This window comes from Cyprinus carpio, chromosome B6, assembly GCF_018340385.1.
Source record: "Cyprinus carpio isolate SPL01 chromosome B6, ASM1834038v1, whole genome shotgun sequence".
Taxonomy (NCBI): domain Eukaryota; kingdom Metazoa; phylum Chordata; class Actinopteri; order Cypriniformes; family Cyprinidae; genus Cyprinus; species Cyprinus carpio.
Window position 1 is genome coordinate 27,922,908 of NC_056602.1, and position 14,888 is coordinate 27,937,795.

Genomic DNA, 14,888 nt, shown 5'->3' on the forward strand with positions numbered 1-14,888 from the left:
TCTTTATTAAAGGTGACGCTTTGTTCTATCATTAATGAGCTTTCTTAGTGTAATGAGGAGTGAGAGGAGCAGAAGAACAGGTGTTGAATGGGCGTCATATGGGCGTTGATGAGGCAGGACCAGGTGGATCTCTCTATGAGTCAAACCCTGAATCAAACGCAGAGCAGCCAGAAGGAGCAGATAGTTGGAGCTTTACGAATTGGACCTCACCTGTCTCTGGAGTGGAGACAAAAGGCAAAATGATGCCCGAACCTTTAAAGTCGGCTCTGTCCATCGGAGGTGTGGAGGACACGTCTCTCGCGCTTCCGTCTGACCACGAGCTGAGATCCGCGCAGCAGCGAGTTCTGGAGCAGGTTCACACCATCAAGAGGAGCAAGTCCAAATACAGCAGCAAAAGTGTGTCTGGACTCGCTTCCCCCACCAGTGAGTGCACTTCAGCTGATAACACACGTCTTTTAAACGGAATCCGCATGTGTCTTAACTTTTGATACTTTATTGATCTTCCCTGGACTTCATTTTCAAAAGCGTTCCATGGTATTGCCATATTTTTTTCTGTGATTCTTTATGGTAAAGTCGTGGTACTTTTTACAGTTTACACTCAAAAGGTAAAACCATGGAACTATTAGCGGAATTTTTGACTCAGTTTTTGCAAGGACTAGTAAGTACGTAGTATATGACACAAGGTGATGTCCTGTTTTATGCATGTAGCCTACTCATGCATAACCATAAAATAATATATAAAATAAGTAATAAAGGAATATTATCGGATGTTTTTCAAGAAAAATGTACCTAATTTTAGTGCTTTTGGAGTAGTTTTGATAAACAGCTCCTCATTATTTGTTTACTGGTAGTGTATATGCATACTGAAGGTTAAAATCCAGTCTCTTGATGTTGTTGTTATTATTATTATTATTTTTTTCCCAAGAGAACAAAAGAATTGATACAAGAAATGTGGATTTGTTTGATGGAGTTGATTTCTATTAATAACTCTTTTATTATTAATAACAAGAGGATATTTAATAGTGTAAAAAGTGAAAGTGAGCAATTTTTCATTTTTAACAGTTATTTGGTTTCATTCAGTCATTTTATATAATGTATTTGGCTTTATAAAACTAGTCAGTCATATTTAATCATTCGATTAAAGTGAATTTAGAAGTAAATTCTACATGTTAAAAATGCATTGATTCTATAAACTTATTTTTTTATGGATAAATCACTATATGTAAGCAATTCAATACTCTGAAAATGAGCAATTTCTTTTTCTAAAAATCACTTTTATTTTAAACGTAGGTATTTGGTTTCATTCAGTCATGTTAAATATTGTCTCTGCCTTTTATATAACTAGTTAATATAGAAGTACATTACCAAGGTCCATGATTTCTAATATAAACTCTGATTGTTAATGGATAAACCACTAGCCAATTCAATACTGTAAAAAGTGAAAATGTGCACTTTCATTTTTTTATAAAAAAAAAAATCACTTGTTGTAAACCAAGGTATTTGGTTTCATTCAGTCATATTAAATAATTCCTTTGACTTTGATAAAGCATCATAAAGTAACTTTTGTTAAATAATTCCTTTGACTTTGATAAAGCATCATAAAGTAAACGCTCGTCTGGCGCTTAAAGTAACTTTTCAGTAAAACCTGAAGTAACTTTTCAGACTGAAGTACCAACAAAGTGTTAACCTCTGTAAAATACGTACCTTACTGTATTACATGAGGATAGTTGTAAGTTTTATATTTTTAGAATTCAAAATGTCCCTGAATGCATATTTTATTTGTCATTTGTCATAATTCAATTGCAGGCCCTGAAAGTGACAGTGTGTTTTGCGACTTCAAGTATTCTTCCGGCGCGTCTCTCAGCGGACCCTCGTTCAGCAGAGGAGGAACCATGACAAATGGGGTAAATGTCATTTAAATATGTATAAACAGTAATTTGTTCCATCTGCATGTGTTCGCACATATGTCTTTGTACATCATCAGGTGTGTGTAAATGAATTCTGCATCAGTTTCCCACGGTTGGGTGGGTAAAGCACATTTTTCTTCTTTCAGGATAACAATGAAAACATCGTCTTTAGCTTGTAACTAATAACCTGGTTACATGTATATTTTTTGAATTCGAAATGCTATTCTTAGAAAAACAACAATAGTTAATAGGACTTGAGAGCGGAAAAAACAATCCATCAAAGATATCAGTGGATGAAAAGCACCTAATTTTACATAGTCTGTAGTGTGTCCATATAGACCTATGTGTTCACTTTTATACTACTTGCATTAAAAAAATAAAAAAAAAACTTTAATTTGCGACATTCACTTTTTCTATATAGAGTTATGCAACAAATAACAGAAAAAGGCTAAATGAAACCACTCCTCTCCTTCACTTTATATGACTCATCCTAGTGTTGTATTTCCAAACGGACTGGTTTCTATAGGTATTCTGCCAACCCTTCCTTTACATTTGGGCGTATCTGCTGAAATCTTAATGCCGTCTGTGTTTTTTAACTGGCTTGTTTTTTTTACTTCAGTGGAGCGTCTAATCCAGCTGCATTGTGTTACTTAATTTATGTTGTTTTTTAAGTGCATAAAACCCTGTTTTGACATTCTGAAAAAAAACAGTTTTGTCATTGAATTATTAACGGACATACTTGTATACAAATAATTCAGTTATTTTCTCACAAACAGCACACTGTTGTTTCATAGTTTGACTAAATGTAGAGTTACTTTGGATTTTAAATTTATGGACAAGCCCATAGTTACACTTTCGGCTAACACTCTTGTTCAGGCAAAACAGTGGCATGGATTAAATTAAAATGATGGGTTCAGAGTCGTTCTCAGTGTATAATTTTAAGATTGGGACTAAAGTATACACGGCATGATAGCACTTGTAACAAATGATTTATTTTTAGATTATAAAAGAACATCTGAGTTGCATTTCTTCCATTACAAATTAAGAAATCAGCATGAAAATTAAAGTGAAAAATCAAGCGGTTTCTATCTCCAAACTATGCAGATGTATGGTGTTTTCCGTGTATAATCATAAAATTAGGATTAAAATGCAATAGTACTGGTTAAAATGCTCTAATGTGCATTTAATTATAAATTAAAAGTTGCATTTTTTTTTTTTTTTTTGCATAAAAATTTTTGCATTTAGATTTTGTTTTTCAGTTACAAATTATGATTTCAGCATTAACATCTACGTGAAAAATTGACTTGTTTCTGCATCCAGACTATCCAGACTATACAAATGAAAATGTTGGATTCAGAGTTTTTATATTTTTTTTTTTGTGTTTTTTTTTTATATTTGTAATATTGTGTGTTATGTCTGGTTAAGTGTTAGTTAAATGTTCTTGTCTAAATACATTTAAATTAAATTATACTTAAAAAAAATAAACATTAAAATCTAAATGCATTTAAATTTGCCCTTTGTGCTGCATTCAGATTTAAATTCATTAGAAATTGTAATATCAAAACTGAAAATTTGAGTGAAACATGTACTTGACTCTATGATGCAGACTAATGTTGTTTTAAATCTAAATGCATTTAAATTTGCCTAAAGTATACACAGCCTTATAACACCAGCTAAAATGCTTTATTTTGCATTTAATTTTAAATTAAAATTTGCATTATTTTATTTGCATTTAGATTTTTTAAAATAACAAATTCTGAAAATGGCATGATAATTTGAGTGAAAAAATTTATTTGTTTCTTTGTCCAAACAATAAAATGTTTGGGTTCTCTAAGTGTATAATTGCAGAATCAAGACTAAAGTATACATAGTCTGATGGCACTAGTAAAAATGTTCTATTTTGCATTTAATTATATATTAAAATGTAACATTTAATTACTTTTTTTGCATTTAGATTTATTAATGTCAAATTATGATATCAGCATAAGTGAAAAGGTTCATTTGTTTCTGTGTCCAGACTATGCAAAAACAAGGCTTTGTGCGCCAGTCAGCCAACTCCCGCAGCTTCAGCGGTCAGCGGGTGACCAGTGGCTCCAGCAGGTTGGATCGGCCCTTCTACAGCACAACCAAAACCTTCCCTGCCCAAACCCGGGCCACTAACCAACTGTACAGCTACAAGTCCACCCGCAGCGCTCCAGACCTGGGTTTCCAGTCCACCGGCAACGTCGGCGCCGCCACCACTCAACGCACCCAAACAACCCGACAGACCTTCAACAGGTTGCCAAACACTCAACCTGCCCAGGCTTACGGAAACAGCAATGTGCCCCGAATGCCTAACAGCAATCAGGCCATTGCCATGCAACGGACCGTGAAACGCCCATCTTCCCTGCAGTCCAACGGAGAGTCCAGGTTGTCCATGATCAGGACCGGACAGGCCAAGGACATCTCTGGGTGAGTTTGGTACTGTTACGACTATGATGTGATGATATGTGTCCGGTCTCTCACTCACTCGTTTGTCGATAGGATGAACGCAGAAAAGCTTATGGCTGATATTACGATGCAAGAAGCGATCGACTATCTGTTCGCCTCGGATGAGAGCTACCAGCTGTGTGGAGCCGCTTACATCCAGCACAGCACCTTCACCGAAGACAAGGCCAAGCAAGAGGTCAGGACCAATGGTTTTACCATGTTTTTTAGGCATATACTGTAGAAATGATTTGTTTTTTTGGACATTTACCATGGTATTTGCATGGTATTCCTTTAAATATATTTGATCACCATGTCAACACCATGGGTTTTGAATTACAGTATATACCAAAGCACCATCTAATAACATCATGGTATTACCATGGTATTTCTATAGTATATTTTTTATGAGGATACCATGGTACAGTATATCTTTGGATTGACAAAAAATACCATGTTAAAAAACACCAAAGGGTACCATAGTATTACTGTGTTTTTTACACATTGAAATAATGCTTTGTTTGTACATTTGCTGTGGTATTTACATGGTATTCCTATATATATATTAGAGTACTGTATAAATACTGTAGTATTTGGATTATATTCCATAGTACTGAATGAATGACTGGTCAAAGTACTACGATTGTGTTTCCATAGTATATTTTTATGACAATACCATGGTACTTTTTCTATGGATTGCCAAAAATTTACCATACTGTTACCATGATTTTTTCTGGTATTGCCATGTTTAATAGAAGTTATGTTTTTTGGACATTTACTATGGCATTAACGTGGTCTTCTTTTACATTTTGAATTTTACAGTGTCGTGAAAAGATTTTTGCCCCCTTCCTGTTTTTTTTTATTTTTTGTATATTTGTCACAGTTAAATTCAGATCATGAAACAATTTTTAATATCACATAAAGATAATTCAAGTAAATACAAAATGCAGTTTTGAAATAATGTTTTTATTTATTAAGTGAAAAAAGATGTCCAAACCTGCCCTGCCCTATGTAAAAAAGTAATTGCCCCCTAAATGTATAATAACTGGTTGTGCCACCCTTTGCCGCAACAACTGCAATCAAGCATTTGTGATAACTGCCAGTGAGTCTTTCACATCGCTGTGGAGGAATTGTGGCCCACTCTTCTTTGCAGAATTGTTTTTATTCAGCCACATCGGAGGGTTTTTGAGCATGAATGGACTGTTTAAGGTCATGCCACAGCATCTCAATCAGATTTAAGTCCAGACTTTGGCTTGGGTCACTCCAAAACCTTCACATTGTTTTTCTTGAGCAATTCAGAGGTGGACATGCTGGTGTGTTTGGGATCATTGTCCTGCTGCGTAACCCAAGTGTGCTTGAGCTTGAGGTCACAAACTGACGGCCGGACATTCTCCTTCAGGATTTTCTGATCGAGTGCAGAATTCATGCTTCCATCAATAATGGCAAGTCATCCAGGTCCTGACCCCAGACCATCACACTACCACCACCATGTTTGACTGCTGCTATGATGTTCTGTTTATGAAATGCTGTGTTGGTTTTATGCCAGATGTAACAGGACACACACCTTCCAAAAAGTTAAACTTTTGTCTCATCGGTCCACAGAATATTTGCCCAAATGTCTTGGGGATAATCAAGATATTTTTTGTGAGACGAGCGTTTGTGTTCTTTTTGGTCAGCAATGGCTTTTGCCTTGGAACTCTCCTATGGATGTTGTTTTTGCCCAGTCTCTTTCTTATTGTTGAATCATGAACACTGACCTAAATTGAGGCAAGTGAGGCCTGCAGTTCTTTAGATGTTGTTCTGGGTTCTTTTATGACCTCCTGGATGAGTCATTTATTGTGATCTTGGTTCGCTGGAGTTCCAAAACCTTTGAAATGGCTTTATAACCCTTTCCAGATTGATACATATCAACTATTTTGTTTCTCATCTGTACTTGCAATTACTGGCAATTACTTTTTCACGCAGGGCCAGGCAGGTTTGGACAGCTTTTTTCCCTTAAATGAAATCATCATTTAAAAACTGCATTTTGTATTTTTTCAGGTTATCTTTGTGTAATATTAAAATTAGTTTGATGATCTGAATCTTTTAAGTGTGACAAATATGCAAAAAAAAAAAAAAAAAAAAAAACGGAGGCAAACACCTTTTCACGGCATGAATATATGAATGTTAGAGCAAAGTACCATCATACCATTTTTTTTTTCTTGTAATACCATAGTAAATCTATGGTGATATACCATGGTTTTCATATGATACTTTATGGTACTCCTGTGGCAGTGTAATGTGGTACCATGGTAATATCAAGTTATAGACGGGTACCATGTTTGTACCATATTCTCTGAAAAAAAAAAAAAATACATGATTTATTATTTTTTTTAAATTAGGTTTCATTTTTATATTTTCATTTTGATTGTAGTTTTTTTTTAGTAATTTTGATATGTGCTTAATTTGCTTAATAATTTCTGTTTTAGTATTAGTCATTTTAATACTTTACTCAAATACATCAAATTTTTGTATCATATGTCACTTTAGCTTTATTTCAACTTAAACAATTTAACAATAGCAACACTGCATCTGATTGCATCATTGTACTATGGTATCACCACAGTACATTAAGTCAGGGGTTGCACCATCTCATTGAGTGTGTCCTGCGTCACAGGTGCTGACCCTGAAGGGCATTCCTCCGCTGATCAGCCTGCTGAACAGCCCCAGTCCTCAGGTCCAGGAGACGGTGGCCGCTGCTCTGAGGAACGTGGTCTTCAAAAACCAGGCCAACAAAGAGGAAGTGCGGCGCTGCGATGGAATCAATGAGACTGCGAAGCTGCTCGGCGACACCAACTCTGAGACACAGAAACACCTGACAGGTGGCCAACCGTCTATATTTGCGTCACATACATGTGCTGATAAGAGGAATACGTCAACACAACCATTCAAAGCACATGACCTGATATTAGACCACACTTCTGTATGCGTGTCCTTCACTTAAAGTATGACAGTTAATTATATGATGGTTTTTAGGTCACATTGCATACGTTTTAATATAAATTTTATGTAAAACGTAGCATTGCATTACAGGAATAAATTACATTTTAAAGTATATTTAAATAGTTATTTAAAATTGTAAAAACATTTCACAATATTACTGTTTTTACTTTAATTAATTATATTTTTATTGTGTTCATGATTTTAATTACTAATTTTTTAAAATATTTTTTGTGTAGATTAATAAATAATTGATTATTGTTATTTTGTTAATTCTCAGAAAACATTGGCTAGTGTTCGTTTATGTAACTTGAAATGCTAAAAATGTATTACTGTATGTAAAAATGTCCAGAAAACCTGAACTAATGGTAATTTATAGTGTTTGAAATGCTAAAAATGCATTAATATATGTAAAAAAATAAAATAAAATAAAAACTAGATTACCCAGTTATACTATAACCAAAATACTAGGTTATTAGAATACTATAACCTAGATTAAAAAGGCTGTAAAATGATTCAATAAAAACCCTAATAATATTGTTCATTGTTAGTTTATGATACCTAATGGATTAGCTAACATTGATCAGTTGAATTTTATTCTAAAGTGTCACCTTTAACAAACCTGTTTTGAACCTGAAATAAAGTAACAGCAGGGATGTGGTTTAAATGGTTTTTTTTTTTTTTTATTCAAATTAATTTATTTTTAGTTTTGTTTTTAGTAGTTAAGTAGTTTTTATTTAGCTTTAGTTTTAATTGAATGTTGTCCTGCTGAAAATTGTAATAATATTTCACAATGTTACAGTTTTTACTACATTTTTAATCAAATAAATGAAGCCTTGGCAAACATACAGTAAGAGACGTTTTCCAAAAACTTTAAAACCCCAAACTTCTAAACATTAGTGTTTGCATCTCAAGCTCTCTGTCGGAGTGTGTTTGTAGCAGTCTGATCTGATCTGTGTTGGTTTTCTGTGGTCGTAGGTTTCCTGTGGAACCTCTCCTCTGCGGATAACCTTAAGTCAGATTTGCTCCGTACAGCCTTGCCTGCGCTCACTGAGAAAGTCATCGAGCCGTTTTCAGCAAGTACAGACAACAACTCCAACACCAGCCTGGCACCAGAGGTCTTCTACAACGCCACGGCATGCCTTCGGTAACATCACCCACACTGCATTCTGTTCTGGCTGCTGTATGTGATGTTATCAAGTCAAACATCACTACGGACTCCACGCATAATACTACTATTGTTGCCAGAGCCCTTATCTGACGCTGGTTATATTTTCACCAGTAAGCTGTTCAAATATTTTATCTAGATTCGTATTGACTTGGGCACACCTACAGACCTAGAGTTCGAAACCTGTTGGAAACAAAATTGTAAATCACTTTCTGGATTTGGCAAGCTCTAAATAGTTTGCCTGACATTATATGTACATACAGTACCTTTAGGTGCACTTTTCCACAAGCTCTTCTGAGGATGATAAAGCCTGCCAGGTTATTGATATTAAGGCAAGACACTACAGGCAAACCATTGGTCAATTTTGAGATTTACTATAACCTTATTCAGGTTTGGAACAACTTGAGGGTGTGAGTAAATAATGACAGACTTTTCGTTTTTGAGTGAACTGTCCCTTTAAGTTTTTGGACCATCAGAAATGTAAAGATGATCACTTCACTTGTCAATCAGTGGGTGGTTCTTGGCCAGAATGAGCTGCAGTGTTGAACTAGCTGTACAATATTGACATCAAGCGTATTTGCATTGCATGACTGTGCCGTAAAGGTGGCAGTGAAGTAATTGGACAACATTTTTAAAGGCTCAGATTATCAAATTAGCATATAAACATTGTAACTGTCTTCAGATTGTCTGATCCTTTTGTGAATTCTGAGATCAAGTTGAAGGCAGAAACCCAACAAGACCGTTTCTCCTGTTTGTCAACAGCAACCTAAGCGCCTCCAAACAGGCGAACCGACATGCCATGCGCAACTGCAAAGGCCTCATCGACTCGCTCATGCGCTACACGGAGAACTGCGTAAATGCCGGGACACCTGACGACCAGGTATGTAAACGTAAGCATTATGGTCTGAATTTCTCTATTACGAGTCAGTCTGAATCCATAGATGTAACTTAAAAGCATGTAACTTAATTAAAATGGGAAAAGTCCAAAAGTGTGGGAACCTTGTGCATCTTTATAGTCTGGGTGGAGAATGTTGGTGTGGCTTTGATGATTTAATAGTGTTTTTATTAAGTTATGTAGTGATGCCCGAAACTTTAAAACTCCCTGAAGGAAAGCATGTATGAACACAAGGTGTTTCCAGCGGCTGAACTCATGCAGTCAAACTCTATTGTTGTGGCTAGAAAAAATGCTGGATTACTCACATGTAATTAACGGCCAGATTTGATCAGAACCTCATGAGCATGTTTCAACATCTGTGTTCTGTTTCACTAGATATGCAAATAATCAGTGCATGTCAATTTCCTAAACACACATTGTTACATGTCCACTTAGAACAAACTTGCACATACTATATAATTATAATTATAAAAAAAGCTTCTTCTTTTTTTTGCATATGTATATATAAAATAAACTGCTAAATCACAATTTATATTTAAATAAATACTATATATTATAAATAAATGTAAATATTTACAATTTTTATATAACTATCATCTCAATAAAAATTAAATTGATAATTTTGCTTTAATGTGTTTCTTTTAATTGCTGTTCCCCATTTTAAATATTTGAATCGCTTTTTGCTGTTTACTTAAATAGTCCTGTGGTGAGACAAATGGAATTTTAAAAACAAATATTGCTTGTAATCCCCCAATGAATGCATAATAACTATACAATATCAAGAGAAATGTTGATTTAAAATACTTATAGATAAGTAAAACACACCACTGGACTCTACTGTTGCTGCTTATTTTAATATCTACATTCCTACATTTTTGTCCTTATATTGGTTATTTGTGTTCTTGTTTTCCAGTCTTTGGAGAACTGTGTCTGCATTCTGCACAACCTCACCTACCAGCTGGAGACCGAGATGCCGCCTCTCTTCACTAAAATAAACGCGCTGGCTAGTTATGCTCGCAATCGATCCAGCTCATCAGAAACTGGTCCGATCAGCTGCTTCAGCTGCCAGAGCCAAAAACTGCAGCAGGAGGTTTGTGGTTTTATGCCTCATTAAAGCTTGCATTTCACCGTGTGATTGCCAGATTAATATTTCAGTGAAACTGTAAGGTACTTCAAATAATACAGAGATATTACCATTCTACATTTGCCAAAAGCATTGCATTACTGTGGATGCTAGTTTTAATTGTGTTGTCCTTCATGTTTGTCTTGTTTGGTTGTGTTGCAGAGCGGCTTTGACTATCCAGTGATGGAGGACAACAATCCTAAAGGTGCCGGCTCGCTCTTCCACTCCAAAGCCCTGCAGATGTACCTCAATCTGTTGAACTCCAGTGAAAGAGAAGCCACACTTGAGGCCAGCTGTGGAGCGCTGCAGAACCTCACAGCCAATGATAGCTTAGTAAGACATCAATGTTTGTTTTAGCATGCACCTGTTCATAGGTTGGATGCAGAGGAAATCAAGGATTCTGCTATATTTTATAGATGTTTTAAATAATAATGCTTTATATTACAAGCATTGTTTATTTTATTTTATTTAGAACATGCACCTGTTCAGGGGTTGGACATAAACCTGAAATCAAGGATTTTATTTTATTTTATTGTGGTATATATTTCAATAATAATGTTTTATATATTAAGAATTATTTATTTATTTATTTTATAGAATGCACCTGTTCATGGTTTGTATTTGAAAAATCAAGTAAATTTCAAATTATAATAATTTACTTAAGCTTCATTTATTTTTTTGCATGCATGCATCTATCTGTCATGAGTTGGACTCAAAGAAAAGCACAGATTTTATTTCATTAAGATAATTATTTTGATTAAATAATGTTTTATATTAAGCATTGTTTATTTTGTTATTTTATTTATTTTGCATGCACCTGTTTATGGGTTGAGCTCAAAGAAAAAACAAGTATATTATTTTATTGCATTGTATACTTAATGGTTTGCATATTTATAATATTTTAAAAAATGTAATAATTTTTATTTTATTTAAGAGTGCACCTGTTCATGGGAAGTATAAAAGTATAGTGTGCATCTTTTAATGGATTGGATTCAGTCACTTTATTTAATTTTATTATGATAATTATTTTGATTAAATAATATTTTATATATTAACCATACTTTAATTTCATAAAATTTTTTGGGAAAATTCGAGATAGATCTATGTGCCCCTATCTTATTTTGCAGGTATCAAATGTATTGAGTAATACAATCGTCCAGAAGCTCAACGGTCTTAAGTACATCAGTCCGTTGTTGCAGTCGCCCAATCCTGCTCTACAGAACAGCGCAGTCGCTCTGCTCGGGAACCTGTCCAGATCCACACGTACAAACAAAACCATGGGTAAGCGAATGTGTGCCATCACTCAAGGATAAGGCCGCGTAACATTGACGTGTTATTGTTTGAAGGAGTTGCATCATGGTTGACGGTCTGTTTTGACTGCTTGTTTTTGTATCACTCCTGATTGCTTTGGATTAATGTTGCCGTTTTGTCTCTCTCTGTGATTATTGCCCGTTGTTGTCATTATGTTGTGTCTGGCTTAGCACTGTTTTTGACCCAGTGTTGTGGTGTTTTTGATGTAGCTTGTGTTTTGCGGTCGTTCTGATGAATGTTTTTGTTCGTGAGCTCGGCAGACTCTCCCGCAGCTGGTCGGGTTCCTGAGCTCAGGGCTCATGAAGGGCGACTCCTCGCCTGAACACGACAGCACCATGGCCACAGCTATTCACAGCGCACACGCTCTGATGAAGGCCGACCCTGAGACCGGCAAGAGTCTGCTGAACAACAGCCTGATCAACTCCCTCAACAACATGAGTCTCAATCTGTGAGTGCACACTTCCTACTGTTCATTCAGCTTAGTGCACATTCTTGATATATGAATCAGACTACTTGAATTAAGAAGGCAAAAGAAAATAGAAGACATATTTCCCCTTGTTTTGTATTTCTGTTGCACTTTTTACTATGCACATTGTTCCAAAGAAAACTAAAATGAAAAAAAAGGAATTTTTAAGAATTTATAACAACATTGTTATGAGCAATATTTGAATCCATTTTAATTAAAAAATATATATATTTTATTTTTATTCTCTTGTATTTGCATTTTTTTCAGTGTTTGTATTTTCTTGTAATTTATCAGGGGTCTGCCAAAGTCCAGCACTGCAGCAGGAGTTCTTCTGCACAGTCTGTGGTCAGAAAAGAATTTTCAAAGTTTCTTTAAAAAGGTAAGAATGCAAACATAAACAATATTTGCTAGAAATGTTTGCTAATACAAATAAAAATACTTGAAAATCTGTGGTTCTTTGCACCAGAGAATTCAAATCAAGAACAATTTCTCCCTCTACAGTATATGTTTCGTGAGCTGCTATATGGTTTTTGGAAATGTAAAAGGTTCTTGATGCTTCATTATAGGTTCTTCGGATCAGTGTTTTGGTTGATTGATTTATTTATATAGTGCTTTATACAATACAGATTGTTTTGAAGCAGCTTCACATTAATAAAAAGCAAAACAACAGTGTAAATATTGTAAAATTCCTCAATTATGCATCAAAAACTTACAGAAAATAATAGTGTTTTATTATTCGGCTCAGTTCAGTTCAATAACAGTTGATGCTGCAAAGTGCATTATTTTTGAAAACAATAATAATAATATAAGCTGTAGGCAGAAAATAGTGCCCTTTATTTTTAATTTAGAATTACATTTTTTTTAATATAATTATTGAGCAGTATTTGATCAATTACAATTACAGATTTTTTTTTTTTTCAAATGTTTATCATTTCTTGATCCACCTCAATACGGTTCAAATTTTGTTCTCCATAAATAGAAATGAAATTAAAAATAGTGTATAATTATAATTTATTTTAGAATTATTATGAGCAATATTTTTATCTATTTTCATTAAAAATTTGAAAAGACAGTATGTGACATTATTCAACTCCAGTCATTTAATGTTGATTCAGTTCAGTTTAATAACTGTTGCAAAGTTAGTCAGTAAATAAGTAAATAAATCTTACTGAATATCAATCATCTTTTAAACTCCAGCTGAGCAAGCTAAAGACAACAGTAGCAAGAAAAACAACATTTTGAAATCTTTATTTTAGGCATGGATATATATAAACAACAGTTTTTCCTTTAAAACAGCTGGTGATTTAACACACAGTCAGAGTATCAGATGTGTCATTCCTGAGGCTGCTTGTGGGAAATTATTGTGTGTAGTTTAGTTTGTGTGTGTGTGTGTGTGTGTGTGTCGGGCGGTTGAGGATTTTGGGTGTGGTGCAGAGAGCTAGGTGTGTGTGAGTGCTTACGGGTGAAAAGCAACCACACCTCACCACACAGACCCTGCAGTCACGGCTTTGTTTGTGTCTCGATAACCTGAAGAATCCAGCCTCACTGGTTTCACTCAGTGATCAGACTATAGATAATGTCATTCTAGCTGTAAAGTTAGTCTTTATATAAACATACGTCGGTAAATTCTGGTGTGAGGTCATGTTTACTTATATTTATATTGACTTGTGTTATAATATTTACTAACCTGTGTGTTTGTGTATTCATCTTGCAGCAAGGCATGAATAAGAAGTCCTTTGTGAATGACATAACGTCGGCAGCTTTCAAATCTCTTCAGGTGGTCGACTAAGAAGCACTTTACAAACAAACTGCATTTTAATTGCATTGCGTTTTAATTTTGGTTAAGTATTACAGAAGAAATGGTAAGAATGAGCTTTTATTTCTTTTGGGGCAGTAGACGCTTTTTGTAACAATGCATAACAAATGCAATAAAAAAAACATGATTTTTTTTTTCTTTGACTCAAGACCATATTTTCATTTTCGTTAGTATTTTCATTCAGTTAAGATGATTTTATATGCCTTTGTTTGTCTTTATAATGTTCTAAAATGCAAAAGATTTTATGAGAGTATTACAGGTTGTTTGTGCAAGTTTAAGATATTATATGTTATACTGTATGATATATTATATATCAGACAATATATAAATATGTTTGAATGTATGTCAGTCAGTCAACGAGTAATAGGACTAATTCTAGGAAGTTTCTTTGGCTCATTTTGACAGTTTTTCATTATTACAAATATTGTGGCTGTTGCATTAAGGGTGTGGATCAATTTGTATGTTTCAGCTCAGTGACTTTCAAGTTTCAATAAAGTTTTCAACAGCACTGGTCTGTGTCACATTTTACTGTTAAATATTCATAACATTTACAAAATCAGTGTATTATGCATGCAAAAAAAAGGGCATACTAAAGCATATGCTTAGTCTAAAAACTAATTTATTCTAACATGTATACTTCATGATAATGTTTTGTAAACATTTGCAATCATGCTTGCAATTCTCTGAAAATGCATGCAACGCTTTTAGATTTCAGTTATATCTCCTTTCGCTTCACGGATTATGATTCATCGACATT

At 34.4% G+C, this 14,888-nt stretch overlaps 1 protein-coding gene across 1 annotated transcript; it reads left to right on the forward strand.

Annotated features, from left to right (window-relative positions):
* Positions 1-83: 83 nt before the first annotated feature.
* Positions 84-14,639, forward strand: LOC109076538 (plakophilin-1-like). Its single transcript, XM_042726612.1, has 13 exons — positions 84-423; positions 1,807-1,904; positions 3,925-4,358; positions 4,431-4,572; positions 7,030-7,234; positions 8,331-8,499; positions 9,283-9,400; positions 10,329-10,505; positions 10,701-10,871; positions 11,666-11,819; positions 12,102-12,297; positions 12,610-12,694; positions 14,030-14,639. The coding sequence occupies exons 1-13, from the start codon at positions 99-101 to the stop codon at positions 14,102-14,104; spliced, it is 2,349 nt and encodes a 782-aa protein (XP_042582546.1). The 5' UTR covers positions 84-98; the 3' UTR covers positions 14,105-14,639.
* Positions 14,640-14,888: the final 249 nt, after the last annotated feature.

Coding starts and splice junctions, on each gene's coding strand:
- LOC109076538 (XM_042726612.1), top strand. CDS start 99: ATGGGCGTTGATGAGGCAGGACCAGGTGGATCTCTCTATGAGTCAAAC. Junction 8,500..9,282: donor AACGCCACGGCATGCCTTCG/GTAACATCACCC, acceptor GTTTGTCAACAG/CAACCTAAGCGCCTCCAAAC. Junction 12,695..14,029: donor TTCAAAGTTTCTTTAAAAAG/GTAAGAATGCAA, acceptor TTCATCTTGCAG/CAAGGCATGAATAAGAAGTC.